General features: G+C 36.9%; 1 protein-coding gene across 4 annotated transcripts in view; it reads left to right on the top strand.

Moving 5' to 3' along the window:
• Positions 1–22,579, top strand: part of MITF (melanocyte inducing transcription factor) — a 1,359,897-nt gene that overhangs the window by 1,221,240 nt on the left and 116,078 nt on the right. For 3 of the 4 annotated variants that reach the window (XM_044077896.1, XM_044077895.1, XM_044077897.1), the window contains one exon: positions 10,597–21,909. The exons of the other annotated variant lie outside the window; for it this stretch is intronic. In XM_044077896.1, coding sequence (XP_043933831.1) covers positions 10,597–10,998 — 402 coding nt within the window. In that variant the 3' untranslated portion in view covers positions 10,999–21,909. Of the gene's footprint in view, positions 1–10,596; positions 21,910–22,579 lie in introns of those variants that run through there. 4 annotated transcript variants of the gene reach the window in all.

Raw genomic sequence — 22,579 nt, 5'->3', positions numbered from 1 at the left:
ATCAAGAGACAGGATGAAGCAGCCATAATCTGCTTTCACATCCCTGGGGAGTGTACAGGATCATGTATCGCTGGATCTGCCATCTGTTACAGACTAGTGGTAACATTATTGGTAAAAGTAATGTGAAGTATATCTTGGATAGAAAAGATAGGTATGTTGCACATTGTTCCACTAGCTGAAAGTGATGGCTGTTGTACTCCATTTCAGGGACGTTTAACCCTGCAGTAGACCTGACAAAGCTTTTGAGTATTATCATAAGTATATCATTTGAGATGGATGCTTGGAAAGCTGAAGGATAGAAGCCGACAGAGTGTGGGGAGATGAGGCCATAAAATCTCTGAAAAAAATGTGCTGTTCAGTCAGTGTTTTGCAGATAATGTAATTATTACCATTTTCCATTATATGGTTGCACTAAGGGACATACAAGGTTAGCTAAAATATGTTGAAAACACATTGTGATGAGTTAATTTTAGAAGAGTTTCTGAAGTTTTATCTTCCTTTGTCTTCTATTACTGAAAATCCTTCGTCCATCAATCTCTGTCTCTTTATCCAGCCTTCTTTAAAATGTTTGCCTGTCTCAGAGCCAAGTCATCTCTTATAGCTTTAACTTTTCAAATACTTCATGTGTCATGCGGCTACTTTTAACCACTCAGGGATTCATCCTCTCTCCGAAGTTCCAGTACCCTGAGGTTTGGTACACAGCAGTAGTGGTCCCACTCCATAAGTGTAGCCACATCAGTGACCCAGGAATTAAAGATCCATCAGCCTGACAAGTCTTAATTTGCAAAGCCATGGAACATATAATAACTAACATGACAAACTGATATTATAAATCTCAGTAGGCAAGACCCATGACAGATTGGCTTTGTAGTGAAGACATTTTGCCTAATGTATCTGGTTAACTACTTTGAAAGAGTAACAAAGGTTGTTGACAATGGTCATGTTGTTCACATGGCATACCTTGATCTGGCCAATGCATTTGACACCATCTCCCACGCTAACATGGTTGGTAAGCTTAATGCATTATAAATAGATCCCTGTGTGTTAGGATTGTTTCCTAACTGGTTAAAAGACAGAAACCACACAGTGCTGGTGGCAGATGCCTCATCAGAGAGCATGAAGGTGACCAGTAGTTTACAAGAGGGGTCAGTGCTGGTACCTCTTTTAGTCAGCATTTACTTTTCTGATCTCCAGACCATAAACCAAGATGTCTGTCTAACCATGACTGAGATGACTGCAGACTGGGAGTCACTGTCGAGTCTCCCTCTGATGCCTAAGCCCATTAACAAGAACTTGCACTTGTAAATACCTGCTGTACTAAAAATGGACTAATACTAAAAAGTGGAATATTGCCACATTTGACAGACAACCCCTCCAGCATACATCACAGACCATACCCACTTCTTAATGAGAATGTTATTAGGCACCTTGAAACTTGTGTTCATAATTTTCTCTCCTTTAGTCTTCATGTAACAACAGTAATCAGAAAGCCCTTCTACATAGTACAACTAATTGTCAAAGGAATGTCATCCAGATCTATAGAGGGCATCTTCCCCCTTAAATTCAGCATTAATTAGGCCATGTATTGAATACAGTGCCCCCTTTGGGATGTACCTCACTTGATGTGCCAGACAACTAGAAAGACCACACCTAACAAAGATCATCACTGGCTTGGAAATGATAAGCTACCAGACAAGACTAGAAGCACTACCCTTATGCTACTGAGGTGAGCTTGTTGCCTTGCTTTCTGCACCATTAGGGAAGCATTTGTCCTGGCTCCCTTGTATCTTCACAAATAAAATAGCCCTACAAATACTAGAGACAGGGATATAAATCTTCAACAGCACATGAATAAAACATGGTGGACAGATAAGTTCATTACACAACACCTTCCCCATCTCTGAAATAGATTCCCCCTGCAAATTAAGCAGCGTGCTACACTATCTTCCTTCAGACAGGACCTGGATCATTGAATGGGCTTAACCAGCTGAGTCCTCCTCGAAAGAGCAGGTACAGTCTGTTGGTGGGTACTGGCAAGGAGTGAATGGTCGCAGGACTCATTTGTCTTGAATTTCCTATTATTCTTATGATACCTTCTACATAGCATGACTAGCACTGTATTGCTGTCTCTTGGCCTGTCATAAAACTATTCTGCCTATATTAATAGATATGGACTGCTCTTACATGTTCAGCATTGTTGTAGGTGGGGATTTAACGCTCTGATGGCTATCTGCTATATTTCTGATTCAGCTACTCCAGCATGGAAAGAGGTGTGCTTTCTGCTGGTATTTTTGTAGATATGAAAAGAGATTTTGAATCTCTGAAGCACTTCCACCTGTTACATTTTGGGAGCTAGAGAGGTTAACCTTTTTCACAGTTGCTTGATTAGATATACATTTTATGTTATTTCTTGTCCCTTGGGCTCAAATGTATGTAATTGTAAAGTGGGAGTTCACAGGGATAAGTCATTTTTTTAGTGACTACAAGCTATTTTGACTTTATATTGAAGTGATGGTGCAAGCTGATGACCTGGTTATATTGAAACTGGACAAGTCTATTTCTGTGATCCAAAAAGTAAATCCAGAATGGCATTCAGTCTTTGGCATTGACTTCATTAGAACACATTAATTGTGAATTCCAGTAAAGCTGCCATTTTGTGTTTTCGTACTCCACAAAATCTCAAGGATTCTCTCAGTGTTAAAATATTTGATCCTTGGGGAAGTGCTGTCTCATATGTCCAGCAGTACCAGCATTTAGGTTTTTGGCTAAATCACTTTCCCAGCTTTAAATTATTTGCTTAAAATAGACTCAGTACAGCACTGAAGCAACTGAGACACTGTTAGAAATTATCCAGTGTACTAACTTCAGAAGCCACAAAGAACACCGCATACACCTTCTGATCATTAAACTGGAGTATACCCTTCTAGCTGTAGCCCTCAACTAATTTCACAATATGGGTTTATTCCAAGCCACATCAGATGTGATCTGTTGTTTTATTTGTTTGTCATAGCATCGAAAACATCAGTGCCTGTCTCTGCATAAAGCCACATGGCTATTTGTTACCACGAAAACTACATTATAACTAGCCTCATTTACTTTTAAGTTACTGCTTTTGGATTACTGTCCCAAAGTCATTAAAAGAAAAGACTGTTGAGTCATATAACGATACAATTAGACACCAAGTCCTAGATCTGTTACATTGCTGAGGTTATCTTTGCTTCCTTGCACAAATGAAAAAAAAAACAATAGGATGTGTGGAGTGAGGTGAACAATGTTTCCAGTACTTTTTTTTTTTTTGCAATCCATAAAATCAGAAGTGCTTTCAGATATAACTTGAAGTTTGTTTCTCAGGAGAACATATTCAGCACAGGACTTTATTCACAATGAGTGCTGAACATAACAACTTCATCTTGTTTGCTGCAGAGATAGGAGTCTGTAGAGTATCAGTCAAGTTTTGGATAAGTGGAAGTAGTGTTATTTCAGTGACTCTTGTTTAAGATCAACAGATGCCATTTTTGTCATTAGTAAACTGGGAAAAGGACCTGCATGCCTTCCCTATCTGCTGTACCATTCTCTGCAGAATCTCTATCAGCTTTCAAAAGTTGTGTATTTTTTTTTATTTGCACCTGAAGAAATAGGCGTTTTGTATTTTGGTATTTTTCAAAACATTCCAGATGTGCTGATAACATTGAATATCTTGTTTACTTTGCTTAACCAAGCTACAAATTGCAAAAGATTCATATTTTAAGTAGGATTCATGACCATTTTTCAAAACCTGTTAAACTCTGTGCTTTATTATATAATGGATCTTGTTTTTTGGTCAGTTACTTGTGTCTTATCACAACAAAAAAAATCTGTATAAACTCCTCTCAGCAGTGAGGCCTAGCTGCTGATGAGCCAAAATAGAAACCGTGAAAAAAGTTGGCAACTGAAATCATCTTGAGAACCATATTGCGAAGACTTAACTCCTCTCTGCTTCCTGAACATTAAAGAGAGAAGCATACCTCTCAACCTGGAAACATCAAAAATCTGGACAAGGCCCATGAAAAATAGGTACAAATCTGTACACTGATTAGGATAAAATTTGATACATAATTATGTAACCCCACCCACTCCGATGGGATTTTAGGACACTAGCTTTCAAACGCAAACTGAAGAACAGACAACCAAAATATGGCGCCAGAGTCCCCCTGCAGCCATTCCAATGTCCCATTACCTGGCTATTTCATCCCATTTACCATAAACACTAATGTGCATACTGCTTTACTTCTACAATGATTATTTGGATTTTATATTTACATTTTATAGCACAATGCACAAACACTAATAGACATCTGCTAAAAGCAATACTGTATCACAATGAAAATATACTTGGCATTAAAACTTCTCTGCCCTTAAAACTCACATTCATTGAAACAGCATTGAAACCCACACCACGTCCAAAGAAAATGCATCTGGCCAGTGGTGGATAAAAATTACCTTTGGGCTGCTTTCAAATCATAGGCCCTTTGCACACAAAACATACATGTGTTCTTTGATACACCTTCCTGACTTTATTAAATTATATTCCTTGTATAATACAGCACACTCATTAGGCTTAGAATGCATTGTAAATTTATTGTTTGAACATTTTTCCAGTAGGAATTGAAACAAAATGCATGAACCAATAATGACAAAACTGCCCAATACAGAACATTTCCATCATAAAAGTCTACTTACACACACACACACACACACACATTATACATATATATATATATATATATATATATATATATATATATATATATATATATATATCTATCAGTAGAATGACAATAGTGTAAGCCATGGGCATCTTGCACAGCTTGTCAAACTTATTTTCAATTTCAGTTTTTTTGCTTGACTTACTCTGATTTGTGTTATCAGACCAACACTCAATAGCTGTAAATGTACAACAAAATAAACTAGGTGAACTGCATGTTTTAAGACTTCCAATTTTTAGTCCAAGACCAAGTACTGAGAGACCCTCTCCTACATTCACCCTGAAGCATCAAAACTATCATTGTAATCCAAATGCTGTTAACTGGCCACTCTTGCTTCTCCACTGTCTGCAGTGGAAAAATATGTGTTTTATCTTGAATGCTGAAAAATGTACTGTACTTGTTTAAAAATATTTTTCTTATAATGCAGCATAGAACATAATAATTCTGATTTTCTATTGCTGAATTTGAGTTAATGATATTTTTTGCTTTTTCCACTGAGGCATAAACCCCTTGTGCATGACATTTTCTCACTTCTGCTGTAGCTATAGCTCCACCCACCCCCTTTAAACGTACAACACAGTATAGTATCAGCAATGCATCTACATACTGTCGGAGTAGAACCCACAGCCTTCTGCATCAAAAGCAAGTATTTAACCTGTTATGATATTAACAATGCAATTTCAGCATAAGCATCACTAAACTTATCTTCACCTGAAGCTGTCAACTCCTTGTAAAATCCACTCAACTCAACTTTGCAACACAAGAAATCTGGAAAAGGCCAAAATGTGTTGGGGAGTACAAAAGCCCAAAAAACAGGGACACATTTTAAACATTGCTTCTATAATTTTGGAAAATTGCTAGAATAAAATGTTGTGTTCCTACCATGTGTTTCACTGCCAAGTCTTGAACCCAGGACCCTGTGCACTATACCACTATACCAAATCAGCAGTTTCCTGAAAGATAGGAGACTGAAACTTAAATGGCTATCATTTAGTGAATTCTGTTCTGACTTCTCACCATAGCTCTCAATCTCTTAGCCCAAAAAAATGGACAAAGGCAATAATGGGTAAATATAGCCCCAGAAACAGGGACAGATTTCAAATACTGATATTTGTGTTACCATTTATTTTCTGAGGAATGTGAAGTCTGAAATTCAAATGCCTGTCATTATTTAGTGAATTCAGTCCTTCACTGATTTGCTACAAATATCTAGAAAACCACATATTTTGAGGAACAGAACAAAAATATGAGGCATAAATGTGGAGGTGGTGGTGGGTAGGGACTTTAGGTTCTTGTTACCTGTACCTAAGGTTCAGAGTTTTAGCCTGAGTACCTCTAGCCACCAGGTATATTCACCTTGGGCATTACACACACACACACACACACACACACACACACACACACACACACACACACACACACACACACACACACACACACACACACAAGCCTGGGGTGGGTAGAACTTGTGTTTCCAAGTAGCAGTAGCTTTACAGTATATTGGAAATCATACTATCATGGTCTCTGCATGCAGTTTATGAGATAAGCATTAGACTGTTTCTATTATTGTCAGTAAATGATAAAATGCTGTTAGACCCATGCTATCATCATAATGAGTCTAATTTAAAAGCAGCAAATATAAATCATGGTGGAAAATATTTGTTTAAAGTCAGATGTTTCTTTTGTCAGAAGGTCAGTTGCCAGCGAAAGTTTCTCTGTATGATCAACTGTTGATTCAGGATCTATACTTTCTGACTACAAAGTAATATTAAAATCTGTTTTGGAGTTAGCACAAAAAACAAGAAAGCAATTTCTAAACTAGGTATGGAAGGGGATGTTTACTTTCATAATGGTCATTTTTTGCAAGTGTACCGTCAGAGAAACACAACTGCCATTTCAAATTTTACTATAAAAAAGTAAGAAATGCCATTCAATCTAGCATACATTTTTAGCCGCACATCCATTCTGTTAGTGTTAAATAAAACAACTCTTAGCTGCAAAATATACCTATAGTTGTATACTTTGACATCCTCTATCCTGTACTTAAAAAAGATCAGCATTGATGTAATGCATGTTTTGAACAGCAGTGAGGACGGCCATTCTCGCAGTGTCAGCTCCTTCACTTCTGTGCCATGATAGGTGTCTAATTTACCATTCTCCAGATGTAAGGTGAAGAAAATCTTCCCTAAGGGTGTTTTCTATGTAACAAGGCTCTATCGCACATCTTCAGGTTTCATCCAGTCCACTTTCTGAAGCCATATCACCCACATCTCAAACAATAGTTACCTAACTGCCACTTTAACAGAACCAGAAACACTTTTGCTCCACAGTAACTGACCACAAATTCAATTGTTTGTTGTAATCCATTGCTAATCTATTTTATTAAGAGGATTTTTCTACAGATTTCCTACACTTTGCCATTTCTTAATTTTAGGCCATGATACTTAATATGCCATTTGGAGGGAGCAATTCCATATATATATATATATATATATATATATATATATATATATATATATATATATTTTTTTTTGTGTGTGTGTGTATGTGTGTATGTGTAATGCAGATTTTTATAACGCTGGCCCAGCGTTGTAAAAATCTGCATTAAACACACACACACACACACACACACACACACACACACACACACACACACACACACACACACACACACACAGCATTTCTTCATAATTACCTGCCCATTCTAGCTTCGCTCCGTTCTCCATTTGTGGCTGGGTCGTTCTGTTGTCGGAAACCATTCCATTTGCAGCTGGCTATGTCCATTCTAGAGTTCTCAGTTCATTCGCGGCTGGCCAGAAATGAATGCACCCTATTGTTTAAGCTGGATGAGCTCAATTCCAACAGGCTGGCAGGCTGTTTCACAGAACTGACGTCATTGCGCACGTGATGATGTCAGCTCAAAAAGCCGGGGGAAAATTTTCAAAATAAACAGCTGGGAAATCGGAAATTAAGGGGTGCCACTCGGAAATCATGGCACCCCATTATTTGGACCCCAAACCTCGGTAAAAAACGAGTAATTCTGTACAGTTGGGAGGTATGGGAAAAGAGAGTCTCAAGAAAAGATACTGATGTCCCACAACGGTTGTATTACAGCAAATATCCATTCATTAAAAATACTCAACATCACTTCCCTTTTCTTTCTAGCTTGAAGCAACTGGTGAGTGATATTCTTTGTAGACATTATCACCAGAAGTCAGCAAGATAGCAGACTGCTCAAACACACTGAGTTTTCTTGTCACATAGCGGGTATGAAGAATGTGTTTTTAATAACTTAAAATGACAGAATGGTGTTCAGCATTGCAGTATCAGCTAAGTAGTATGGCTAGCTGTACTGAAGTATGAGACATTAAAGGTCATAATTAGTGGTGGAAGGAATCAGCAATTATGTTTCACAGCTTCGCAAATGATATAACAGCGTGCACGTTTTTTCTCTTTGTAATGGGATAGACAGTGCATGCACTAAGCAAGTACAAAAGGACATATAGCCAACATTTACATACGATTAAAACTGTTTTGCAGACTATTGGGCTGAGCTGTAACAATCAGTGCTGGGGATGTGGGTTGTTCATTGTTTACCCAAATGTGCTTTCATTAGACAACTCAAAGTAAAGCACCTGAGGTTAAGTAATGCACAATCAGCACCCAGCAGTAATTATCACTCATATACACAGCAGCTTTGCCTTACTCACTCATATACACAACAGCTTTGCCTTACTCACTCATATACACAACAGCTTTGCCTTACTCACTCATATACACAACAGCTTTGCCTTACTCACTCATATATATACAACAGTTTTGCCTTACTCACTCATATACACAACAGCTTTGCCTTACTCACTCATATACACAACAGCTTTGCCTTACTCACTCAGATACACAGCAGTTTTGCCTTAATCTGATATTCTTCCATTAAAATGCTAAAGATTTCTGTGAACTTGTAGCAAGCTGAGTTGTTTCCAAGATATATGCCACCCATAATCTTTTCAGGGGTGTTATATACCATATTTCATATCTCTTACTGTTTGCAACTAGAAGCCTGTGTTGCAGAAACTCACTGACTTAATTTCGTCCCATATATTATATGATGTGCCTTGTTTTACTGAAATAATTCATGTTGTTGTCATTATATCTTCTCAAAAGATTTATTCACAGAGCCAGACAGTACTAAAAATGCTTGACTGACTATTTGGCTTCTAGTGACTTCCAGAGGAAGTAAGGTTCGCTACCTATCATGGACTGCTGCTTCCATAAAATATTAATTTTCCACATCTTGGAGTGATGTTGCAGTATGTTTCATTTACTGTCCAATTTATGGATGGTGATGGCATGCATATAAAGAAACATCTGTAGCATAAAACAGGTGGTGTTACCAGTGAAGGAGGAGCCCCCACCATATAAAACAGGTGATGTGACCAATGAAAGAAGAGTCACCACCACATAAAAACAGGTGATCTGACCAATGAAAGATGAGTCTTCACCACATAAAAACATGTTATGTGACTAATGAAGGAGGAGTCTCCACACGTAAAACAGGTGAAGTGACCAGTGAAAAGGAGTTTCCACAACATAAAAACAGATTGGCACAGTTTTCCTTTGAAGCAGTGTTATTAGAACTGTGTGATGTGGAACTTTCATGCTGATCCTCAGCAAGCAGTCTCATTCTAAAGAATTATACTTTCACCTCTCTAAACTTGTGATTTACTCATTTTGGAAGTCCTAACGTATTTTTTGCAGAAATCTTGTTTTTGCAAATTAATGTTATGTTTATCTTCAAACTGGAGTCATAGTTTCTTCTTAATTTAGTCCACCTGGCTTCTGTTCTTTACTCATCCTTCGCTATCAAGGAGGAAGCATCTCTTCAAACCTAGGGCAGGCACAGGATTTGGTGGTATTCGTTTAAGTAATAGTGTGAAGACAGAGCAGTTGTGTTGCCTATGTTGTATGTGCTTTTTTTTTTTTTTAATTTTTGCAATATTGTCATCTACAGCAGCACTGTACTCACTTATCAAAAATTCAACTATTTGTGGCATTCTGACTTTTATGGATTGTTTTTCAAGAAGAAGGTTGCTTATGGTGAAGTGCAGTGTCTTCTGGGAGTATCTTAATGCCAGTCTGGATATCTGTTCGATCACCCTGCTAATGATTTGACAGATGTGTGCTATGGGATTTTTTGTGTTGAAGTTCAGAATTGTCTATATGGACTGACTGGTAGTGTCATTGTGTGTGTGTGTCATTCATTTTATGTGACCTAGTACTTAAATTATCCACAATAAAATATAACAGTTACATAATGGCATACAAGAACAACAGACTATTTATGGTTAACATCATCTCCAGGTCTTGTTTTCCTCATAAAACTCCTCCCCATAAGGAGTTTTGCTTTTTGTATTCATCACTTTGTGGTCTTCACCTATAGCAGAGTGTGGGATTTTTGTGTCAGTCACTGTGTGTATAACCATCTCTCTGCGTCTTCCAACCTTGGTTCTTGTAGTGTAGACAGATTTAGTACTTTTCATGTAGTGAGAGCTAAAGAGAAGGCAGGGCTGCTAATGCCTTTATGTTGTAACACCAGCGTTGCTATCACCAAGTGACAGATACACCTACTAATACTACTGCTAAAAGTATTCATAGTGTTAGTCCTTGTACTACTTTATGAATGTGAAATAATATATTCCTGATATGTTAGCTTTACAATAATTTATTTTATAGGCCTGATTTTCTTCCTTGTTAAAGGCATACCTGAAAAAAGCAATAGATCCATATGACTGCAGCTTACTTGCTTTTGGGAGGTAATGGCCTTTGTATAAAACTCTGCTACTTTTTTCAGGAGCTTGAGATGCAAGCACGAGCACATGGACTTTCTGTTTCTTCATCCACTGGTCTCTGCTCTTCAGAAGTCCCAACACGAAACATTAAACAAGAACCAATGCTTGAAAGCTGCCCTCAGAGTGTCTTACTGCATCAACACTCAGATCCATCATGCACTACAACCCTTGACCTCACAGATGGTACTATTACATTTCGTGATAACTTAGGTCATATGTGTGAGTCCAGTGGTGCCTATGGTGTCCCTACAAAAATGGGAAGCAAAATGGAAGATATCTTAATGGATGATGCACTTCCACCAGTAGGTGTTACTGACCCAGTTCTTTCATCGGTGTCCCCTGGAGCATCTAAAACCAGCAGCAGAAGGAGCAGCATTAGCATGGAAGAGAGCGATCACTGTTAGCAGCACATCGTCTGCACATTTCACAGCAAAGTCAGCAGACTCTTTTTAAAAACTGTATTAAATATTTGCATTTTTATGTTTTTTTTTTACTTGTTTCATTTTTGTTACAACAATGGCCCAGTGTTTGGAATATTTTTATTTCCTGCATAAGAACATTGAATCTGTTGCTATGAAAAGCAACTCTGAGAAAAAAAAAGGATATGGCCTGTTTTATTTTTTTATTAAGGACTTTAAAATGTACAGTGTTGTACTTTTGTCAGATCTGTAATGCATCCCAAGGAATGCGCTCTAACTAATTTAAACATTTACTTCGTTAAATTTCTTATATATTTAATAGCAGAATGCTATTGAGTCATCTTCACATGAAACTATTTTACTTGCTACTTTTTAAACAGTTATACTGTCCATTTGCTTAAATACTACAATAAAATATTTTCATTCATATTTAATTCATATTATAGTACATATTGGACAGATGTGAGTAAAAGTTATACTTGAAATTTTGACATTTTAAATTTGCACCACAATGTAGACAAAGACATTTCTTTTAAGAAGCAGCTCCCCCACCGCCATGTTTAGTTTAAGACATTAGATATATTCCATACATTATTTATGTGGGTGTTAGTCATTTAAACATTTTTTTTGCAAACCACATGAAAAACATTGATGTCATTTTCCATACTTTGTTCCATTATGTATTAGCTAATACAGTTCCTGTGTGAATGAAAACCTGTGGAGTTCAACATGGAAGGTTGAAAGTGTCTTCAAAATGTCTACCAGATGTTTCATTTCTAAACAAGAAATTGTTCCTCTTACTTACTTGAAATTAGCATAGCGTTATAATTTTTATGCACATATTTACTCTTGGTTATTGATATGCTTCAGGTTATTAGAAGTGTTTCTGAACATGCAGAAAGCTACACATTGTTGAGTTGAATTGACAGAACATTCCTTTTCCACTAAATTATTGCTCACTATTCACAGACACAGTATTGCTTAAAATAAAAAAAATATTTTTTTTCAGATTCAGGCATCAGCTATGGCTAAAGTCACTGCATTTATTTATTTATTTATTTATTTCTTAATGCAGACAGGTTTTGAAAAGAAATATGATCCTTTATGTCTTGCTCTTGTACAAGATCTCAAGATGTCAGTTGTAGAGTATTTTGAAGTATTTTTACAGATTGTAGCAGAAGTCACAGTTTAATGTCTGTGATAACATAACTGTTCAGCTTCCCGGATCCATAGGTTTAAATCAACAAGCTGTACAGAATTGGTGGGTGGGCCTCTGACTGTCAAGAATTGCAGAGTAGTGATAATGTGAAAATACGATCAGCTAAAAGATTGTGAATTTAAAAGCGTGTTTCTCAAAGTTCACAAAAAATTCTTGATGTTTGCGCTAGTCTTTGCTCTTACTGCATTTCTCAATATGAGTTAGATAAATGCTGACCAAAGTAAAAAATGTATTTTGCTCATAATATGCCCTTTTTTTCAGGCAGTGCCCTTGCTTATTGTACTAAGCTGCACAATCCTAACACTTTGGTGCTTCAGATGCAGCGAGACATTTGCATTCATTATATGCTGTTAGACTTTCTCTGGACTTTATAATTAGCTTCCTAAAGGCATACCTGATTATAATACTGCCGTCTGCACATAAAGATATTAAGAGCCTGCAATGTGTGCTGCATCAAAGATAGAGTATGAAAAATCGAAAGAGAAAAAGATAAAAAACATTTGGCTGTTTTGTTTGGAGATCACTATATGAGGCTCAGAATTCTGGATGACAGAATTCCAGAACTCTTTTTTTTTTTTTTTTTGGAGGGGTGTTATTCTGAACCCAAATTCTAGTCACTCAGGGATAACAGTACTACATTAGCAGCACATTGCCATAACTGGGTGGGTACAGATAATGGTTACTGAAAAGTTATTTTTCTGTGTCATTCAATGCTTCAACCTAAGAATTCTATGTTTTGGATTTACAAGTTTCAGTATATTATACTATACAATTGTTTGCCTTTGTGGTAGTTTTGTGGCACAAACTGTGTTAAGTAAACTTAACAGTTTAAGCCTTAAAATTGTTTTGGTCTGTCATAACTAATACATAAACGTATGTGTTCATTATCGCATTCTCCTTTGTGAACTTGTGAGTTGAAACTGAAATACAGCTTAACGAGCTGTACATTGCAACATGCAGACTAAAGTATGTTAACGCAGTTTATAAGATATTTTATCAAGGCCAAAGTCACTGACAGTGCTGTTGTGAAGCCATTTCTCCAAGACCAGGATCCATCTGAATTCACAGGATTGAAGAAATTTAAAAATCATCTGTGTGCTGATGGGAGGACAGGCTTGGTCTCCTGAAGCCCCATTACTAAATATACCAATTCCAAATCTTTTGCACCTCAGGGCATATGGTATAGTTAGTGTTGGGTTGTGTGAAAAAAGAAGTCTTGTCAGTATGAACCTTATTTATTTAGTTATTTATTTTTTAATTTTCTATTTCTTCAAGACTGGGATATTTTTATCAATTACAGATTCAGTCAGATATATTCAACAAGATAGTAGTTGATGATTTGAATATCACTAAACATCTCAGTGCCACTTAAACTTCAGCCTTAAAGTGTATCATCCTCTGTTTGTGGTTTTGACTGGTTGACTCTCAGCAGGGAGAATATATTCTGGCATGTCCTAAGGGCAGACTATTTCAGTCAGATTACTTTTTTTTATATACTTTTTTTTGTATGTCCATCGATTAGCAAGCATAATTTGAGGTATGGAAGACGTTAATAAATCCTGCTGAATATTTTCTCATTCAGAACAGTACAGTGATCTTGGCCTGAGAGTGAAAAGTGTCACTTGTGGGGTGCATTCCTATCTTTTTACAATGAACACAAGTAATAGTCTTCTTAATACCGTTGTTTGCATTTTAAGAGCTAACATTGAAGAGCCACAGTAAAATACAATTTTCAGTTTCTGCAAGAAAGAAAGAATAGTTCAGGAAAATTCCATACAGAAGCAAAAGTAATACTACAAGAATCAGAATTCTAGGTAATAAATTAGAATACAGCTATTACAAAAATACGAATTTACATGCACATCTTCCTGCACATGCACTCCAGGAACTTATGCATGCTATTGTATATATTTATCATTGCATTCCTAGATCTGGCCTCTTAATTTGTAGTCCTTTCAGACATTGCTGTACAAGAGTTCATAGCTACAAATGACTGCTGAAGTAAGCAGGAAGCTGTGAGGATGAACATTATCCATGTTTTCCTCCTATGTCAGGAAAGTAGAACAGTCTGTGTAAGTGAGTTGTGTGGAGACAGTGTGTGAACGGCTGCCACTAGACAAGTGGAGTACTTTGAAGTTAGTTCATGGGGGGGGGGGGTTATATTAAAATTTGGTGAGAAAAACACATGCTAGGCAGGATTTCTTCTAACCCCACCCCATGACTGATGAAACAGCTTTGCCTGACAGTCCTGAAAGGTGTATCTAACAGTTTAATATGCCTCTGTTCTGCTGTGAGGAAAGTAACACATCTTGTGAGTGTTGTTGTGTGTACTCCTCTGGTTGTTAATTCAGTGGTTGCCTAAGGAAGAGGCTGTGCCAAAAATTAGTGTGTGTTAGCAGGACACTGAACTGAAATTTAGTGGCAGATGGCTGCGTAGGACAATATACTGGTATGGTAGGGAGGGGGCACCTGTGCTTGGGAGAGTTTTTTTCTTTTTTTTTTTTTTTTGTACACTGCCTGGCTTGTTGACCTTGGGTAAGTATTCCTCTACTTTTCTCTATGTTAAACCCTTTCATTTGTGTGAGGGTTGAGTACTTGGGAGGGGTGGCAGAATGCTGTGCTGTCATGCTGTTGGAAATTATTATTATTATTATTATTTAAATGAAATACTCATTTGGGTGTGCAAAGACCAAAATGCAGACCAAGCAAAGCATGCATATCCCCACTTGCTGATTATCTCCTAGCCAGGACCTACCTCTGGTTACTAAGAACCCTGCAGGGAGACCTCCCAATATCCATGAGTTTTATTTTAATTTAATTTATTTATTCATGTGTTAACCAGGTAAATAAACTGGGCATGTAAGATCATTTTCAGCCACAACTAATGTTACAAGGATAAATGCACTTTAGAGTACCAGTCCATCAGCATGTGTTAAAACATGAGAAAAACAGACTACTTGCAGAAAACCAACCCAGACATTGAGAGGCCTTACAAACTCCACTCAGACAGTAACCAGAGATCAATTCAGAACTCCAGACACTGTAACTGTTAAAGCAGAAGTTTAAACCACTCAACCAGTACACTTTGTTCCCTTATCTTGCTCCCAAGTCAGAGAGAGCTCGAGACACCAAGGTTTCTAATTGAATCCAGGTTGTTGCTGATGAAATTAGACATCCTGCCATTTACTACTCCTTCCTAAAGTGATTTAAAATGTGCCATCATGGGAAGAGAATACTACCCTTTATAGTAGATGTGGGCAAAATACTTCCTTGCAGATGTGAGCAGGGACTGAGCCATGCTCTCCAGCTAAGATTTTTTTTGGATTGTGTCTAGGATTTGCCACATTAGTGGGTAGGATTGATCCATCTCTTCATTGTTTGCTACACTTGTGACCACTGACTGACCTACTAGTTGTGTCCTTCCTGTGCCACTAGTGACATGTGTGGATACTGGACTAGACCAGACTGGTTTCTCAAATGATTAAATGGATGAAATGAGTTAATTATACATTAGACTATTCTTTTGGTTGTGCATGGTATGAATTGATCTCTTGTCTTTGTAATGTTTGTTGGAAGATGGGGGAACATCATTTAGCTCTTTGTCTTTACAAGAGCTCTGGGAGGTTGTATTCAAACTTCCTTAGTTAATAATGTTTGCATTCTGATTCCTTTAGCACAGTTAGGTTGTGAACTTGTAGTGCAAACAAACATTCCTGTTGAACCTTAAGTTTACTAAAGAAGTATAACAGCAAAACTGTCCAGCAGAGCTCATCTTCAGAAAGTTTGCATTAATTAGATTCCAAGTCTTAAACTGTATTTTTTGTCAAGATAAACACAGTAAGTGCTTTTTTTGAACATTTTGTAAATAACTCACATTATGTTAGTAACAATTCAGCCTAGGCACATACCAAGCGTAGCACTATTGTTGGTTGGTTGTAAGACAAAGACGTTTTGCCCGTTTTTGCTTGGCTGTTGAATTATCTACATAGAAAATAATTATGACTTTTTCTATAATTAAATGTATGAACAACATTTATATGTCTAGCTGCTGCACTAGATAGAGGTCAAATATTACACACAGTTGTGTTGTCTGTGATATTATCTTTGAGCAGATAGTTTCCAGTGGCTTATATATCACATGGTTTTGTAAATATTAATGTAAATATCAGCAATAAATATTTTTGAACAGAGATATCACTTGGCTGATCTTAGAGAAACATCTGGAAGTGGCACTAGGGCTTATTGAATTAGACTTAGAAGTGTTAAGGGAATGGTGTGATATAATGCAGAGAGACAGGTGCAGGGCCTTCATGTATATCTGTGCTATACACTTTGCTTGCCAGCTAATAATACTGATCCAGCAGCCCACAGTATACTAAAACTTTACCTTCTTGACCTGGTAGCTCTCCTTCACAATCCATACTACCTGATGTTAATGTGACACTAAAAAGGATGGGTCCCTATTACAATAATTGGGAATAGTTGCATATGTTTTTTTTAGCTTTGGTTCCCTGCACTGTTCATTAAACTGTATCTTCCAAGCTGTTGTGTGGGACTCAGTCATTCACCCTGGGTGAAAGCCTGTTGCTCTTTCATTCCCTGAGGTGAGACTTGAGTTAGACAGAAGTGGGACTAGCCCTTTGCATGCTTGGAGAACAGGGCTTTTTTCTTTAAGCCCTAGCCTCTCGAGCATGCCAGTCATGCTCAAGGTGTAGGCATGCAGTAGGCCTTTATGAAGTATATCCTAGGATGCCTAATTTCATCAGCAACAATCTGGATATATCTGCATAAGATGTGATCAGTTGTCTGTATCCCCCTTGTAAGCTACACCCCCATGTGAGCCCTGGTGTGCAAACTCACTTAGCATGTATGAATACATGCTCTCCACCCTTTCTCCTGAGAAAAGACAAGCAGGCTCAGCTTCATAATTTCTCTACTATATCACCTCCATCTGATGCCTGAGATACTAGATGAGTGTGAGTCACCTGAGACGTAGGTAGGGTTTTATCCCTGTATACCTACTTCAAACCAAAACCACACTGGAGCAACAGGGAAATAACACTGCATGATATTTAGATTTTCCGATGAAGTCTGTGGGGATGAAAAGTGGCTGTATTAAAGCTGAGTACACTTAAATATCGTGCAGTGTTATTTTTCCGTTGCTCCAGTGTGGCTTTGGTTTGAAGTATATTTGAAGTTTGCCAAATATCAGTTTTCCTTTTTGTTTTGGAATCCCTGTATACCAAAAGACAGTTGCATTGCTAAGGTAAGGTGAAGGGGGCAGCTACTCGAGCATGATTGGCATGATTGGCAGATCCTGATTAGTCTTCAGTGCAATGCTGACTTTTAAATGCCAGCACTGCATTTGCAGTCTTACATGTGTGGCCTAAACTGGAGCATGGACTGCAGAGTTAAAGACCTTTAGTACTCTATTTGTGACTGTAGCAGCTGCTTACTATAATGTTGTAAGTAGTTACTAAAGGTCCACTCCATGGACAGCAGAATTAAAGAGCTTTAGTGCTCTACTTGTGAACTGCAGCAGCTGCTTACTATAGTGTTGTAAGTAGTTACTATAGATTATAGGTCCACTCCATGGATGGCAGAATTAAAGAGCTTTAGTACTCTATTTGTGAACTGTAGTAGCTGTTTACGAGAATGTTGCAAGCAGTTGCTATAGATTAAAGGGAATTTTTTTTTTTATGATAGGATTTCAAAACCCGACTACTTTAGCACTTTTAAACTAGATAACCTTTATTTTTTACTCCTCAAATCCAAGGAGCAGGCTTTTTTTTTCTGGCGGGGGGGCAGGACCAGATTAGAGGATGGCACCGGGCACCAAAATAGCTAGCTACACCTGTGGTAATGGAGCTAGCAGTTATAGGCAATATTGACACGTGGACTGTCTGGAGTAGCAGTACAGGCAGAGAGATTCCATTTAGAGAGAGCTAAGTATGGTCCATGTTGAGTAACAATGGGGGTTATGTAGAAAAAAATACACATAGTTTGTATTTCAATATAATAGGTGCCTGCTTGCACTGACCACAGCAAGCTCTGAAAATATGTCCCCATTTGTAGGACTGTAACCAATTTTTAGACATTCGTAAATGGAAGGAGAAAAGGAAAGAGACAGAATCCAAGAAAACAGTTCATCCTTATCTGTACTTGCCTTCATTATGTTGACATATTTCTTCCTTGCAACCGTCCAGGTTTGACTGATAGACTTGTTAGAATTTCAGCATTATGTGGCATGTTTCTCCATGTGGGTGTTCAGAATGTAAGTTCATACCATTTGCTTTTTGGAATCATTCAACAAAGCTTCTTAGGATTGAGAGTGACCTTTGCCAAACACATGGTATTTGCCTTGTTGGGTTTTCCTTGCAGAAAGGGTGACATACGAGCAAGGTTTCCCAGGTGTGCCGATAGAGTGTACTGCCAAAAATCAATACATTGTCTTGCCCTTTTAATCATCTAGCTGTGTTACTACTTAACTTTGTGAAAGTAGAAGCAGTGCTGCAAATTATGCATTGGCATATTTTTTCTTTTCTATTTTTGGTCCTTTTTGATTTATTTCAGCTGACCATCTTTTAATCAAAGAAGACAATAATTCCCTAACCTCATAGCACACATATCACTATGTACCAGGAATTCAGGCTTGTCCCAGAGTTCTGCCACCACTGATCTGGGTGATTAGCAATAATTGTTGTCATCCACATCTGTTTGCTAATGTTTAAGTTGTCTGTCGTTTGCAATCAGTGCAAAATAGTTAATTGGAGCAATATGTCTCACTTGTTATAATTTGATCATCTTGTCTTCAGGAAAGTGTCACAGAACAAAAGCTGGGTGTATAGTAGGTCAGGAATGCAAACAATGAGCAGAACTGGACAGTCAATAGAAAAGGAATGCAGGAGTTTGGTGCAGAGATTTAAATATGGGGTGCTAAATCCAGATCCTACAGCTGCCCTGGGTTTGAATCCCATAGCCTCCATTTGCTTACTGTGTGACTTTGAACAAGTCACTTACCCAGAGTTGTCCTTGAAAGAGTGTGTGTGTTTACCAGGCATACCTGGTTAACAATTTTTTTTCTTTCATTTGTCAATTCTGATATTAAAGACCTGCTTTCAGGGAGGTCCTCAAAGCATACTGTAGAACTGAAGTCAGCACAGTTTTGTCCAAAGTGATGCCAGATTTTAAGCTTTTTTGTTACAGCGTTTTTTTCTCAGGTGAATTTCTGCTTCTAAATAATGAAGTCAAAATATAATACAGACCAGAATGCTACAAAGTGCTTTACCACTGGCAAATTAAAATGTGATTTACAGCATAGCAGGGTCACGGACATATTTTGATACTACCCTGGCAAAATTTGTTGCTGTAAATTTCTTACTGGTTTTGCTGTTTTCTTCAATTTCAGTTTTACAGTGTATTTTGACTGGTATGACCTATTTTTTTAGTTTATAAGGTTTCCTAATCTGAATGTCTTTGTATTTCATATTTGATAATAATAATACATCATGATAATACCGGTACTAAACATTTCAGCTATTTATAACTAAAAAAGTATTTACAGAATTTTTTTCTGTCTGGGTTGTAAACACTTGAAAGAATATGTGAATGCAGGGTCTTGTAGTTTGAACTACTCACTGAAGCAATTTTTATCTTAGACTCTCAGAATCACTTAAGATATATTTTGAATTTTGTTATTAACTAACTGTAGTACAAATTTAATAACATGATGCTTTAAGCAGCAAACTATTGTTCTCTATTTATTTTTATTGATAATTATATGCTGGTGTATAGTAGTACAGTGTGTAGATAAAGTAAGAAAGCTTTATATTGCCATCCAAGGTAACACTTGATGTTTAGGTCAACAGCATATCTTATGAAGAGTAACTTGCTGTTTCTTCTTAGAATGGTTTCTGGATAATGTTTTTACATTTAATATGCAGAGATATCGTGAATGTAGTTTCAGTGCATTAAGTCATTTTCTACTTCATTGTAGATCTATGCAATTATAATAGTTCTGTTTGTATGATATTGTGCCTAGATGATTTATAGAACAACAATATGATATTTGAGCCAGACTGATATGACTTTTTTTTCTGTAACATGCTAATAATAATAATATATGTTGCAAGTGGCAGGACAGTTGTACTGCATTCAGAATGAAGTGCCTTAAATTTCAAGTGAAAGTTTGTATTTGGATTTGCACTAACCAAAGTACGAAGATTGTGACATGTGAAAGGTACGATTATAGTTACACAGTTTCAAACCACTGTAACATCATATTTATGTACAAAGTAGAAGTGAGACCACATTTTCACTAACCAAGAACTTGAATAAATCCTTACTTGGAACAAAATTTGTAAAAGGCCTTTTTTTCCAGATTGTGATATATAGAGGTATTATGTTGCAAAAGGTAGTTCCAATTACTAAGAGTGATGTTGAGAACAATTTCTTAGCAGGATAGCATTTTATGGCGAATGGTACTTCCTGTAAAGAGAACAACGATCCTTGGAGAAATGTTAATAGCAGATGGGATAGCAAAAGGAATTTTATATTTTATAATCCTTTCAGTTTTCCAGCAAGATATTTCATATAAGATACTGCAAAAGCATTTAAAATATTTTGGTGGTGATAAGTTAGACTTAGTCAAGTTTCTGTGTGACAGCTATATTTTCAAATAGCACAATTCAAGTTGTGTGAAAACATCTGTGTGAGTGGAACTTTGTGTGTTAAACCATGGCTTGGTTGACAAACGCGCACCACCATTCAGAATGGCATCATCTTTTAAATGTTACTTGGTATTTATTAATATACCTGCACAGAAAGATTACACAGGGGATACAGATTGTTAATTCTTTTGAAAGCTACTTGAAAAGTAGCCACTGTCTCTTCATCATGCAGTGGGTTTAAGACACTGAATCTTTTGATTCTGATGGTGATGATGTTAATAATGATACTGAAGCCACAAACTGTTTCAGTTTGGAAACTGTCAATAATCTTCCTTGTATAATATGTTGTCATTAGCTACTGTATAAAATCAATGCATGTTCTCCACTTCTGTACCGTGCATACTCCATTTGCAGTATTTACATATGTACAGGATGTTAACGCGTCTTGCAATGATTAGTGACATTCCCTAGACTGGTTTAAAGGTGTGCATAGTATAATCATGAAGACTAAACATGATTAGTTCACTCATCCAGATTCATAGAGATGTTAAACTAGATATTCTGAAATTATTATGTGAAGGGAAACATAAACCAAACATTACTCATTTGCCAAAATACATGTAAAACTGAAGAGTATACAATGCAATACATTTATATATGAATACTTCCTTATTATAAAGCAATAACCTAAGTCTGAGCATAGGAATACCTGTAAAAGCACAAAGGGTTGCACTTACTTGGATTTTGAGAGATAAATGATGCACTGGGATGATACTGATGTTGATGACAGCATATAATATGGTGTTCCTTGACAAGGTATAATTAAAACTGCCTCTTGCCATATTGCTTGGTACTGTAATAATATTGATATAGTATTTGCTGCTGTTTGCAGCAGTAGATTATTGTACGATCCATTAAATTGTGAATCATGGATCAATAATGTATTCTGTACAATTAATTGAGATACTGTTTCTGGATAGCCTAATTAAAATACATGGTTTTCTCATATATGATGTCTTGTTTAGTCTTTATTTTTCTAACAGCCTAAGATTTGTATGTATTCATACCTGATTCGTTAGGTACATTCACAGTGTGCCTGTGTTTTATGTGGTAAATGTGTATGTAAATGTGAAGTGATTAAGAAAGATATCTTTTTATAAATGCTACTACTGAGCTCTTTATAATAAACCTATACATTTAAGATGAAGCTGATGATTTGTTTTTAACAGCAGATAACACAAATGCCGAAGGAATCTGAAACCATCAAAGTCAAAGTAAAACAAGTTAAATAAACACTGATGTTTTAATTTACGTAGCATGTTTCTTATACTGTCCGCGCGCACACACATATATGAATAAACAGTTTTGTTCTGGTGCTACCAGTTATCTCACTTGATTCTTGTTTATCTTCCTAAAGAAGCCAATTGTCTGCAGAGCACAGAGTTGAACTTTCTCAGTATTTTATGAAGGTAGACAGGTTGAGAATCATAGACAAATTATCTAGTTTACAAAGCCATAGACTGCATATTTAATAGTATGCAACCCTCTCCGATTCATAGTGCAGATGCTACATAAAGGCATAGATCAGTGCTACTAGGCAGTAAGAATTTCAGCCATATATTTAAGTGCACTAGGCTATGTTAATGAGACCCATAAGTAGCCCAATGTTCTGCTCATT

Source organism: Protopterus annectens, chromosome 7.part0, assembly GCF_019279795.1.
Source record: "Protopterus annectens isolate FY-2018-M chromosome 7.part0, PAN1.0, whole genome shotgun sequence".
Taxonomy (NCBI): domain Eukaryota; kingdom Metazoa; phylum Chordata; order Ceratodontiformes; family Protopteridae; genus Protopterus; species Protopterus annectens.
This window is presented reverse-complemented; position numbering and strand designations above follow the sequence as displayed.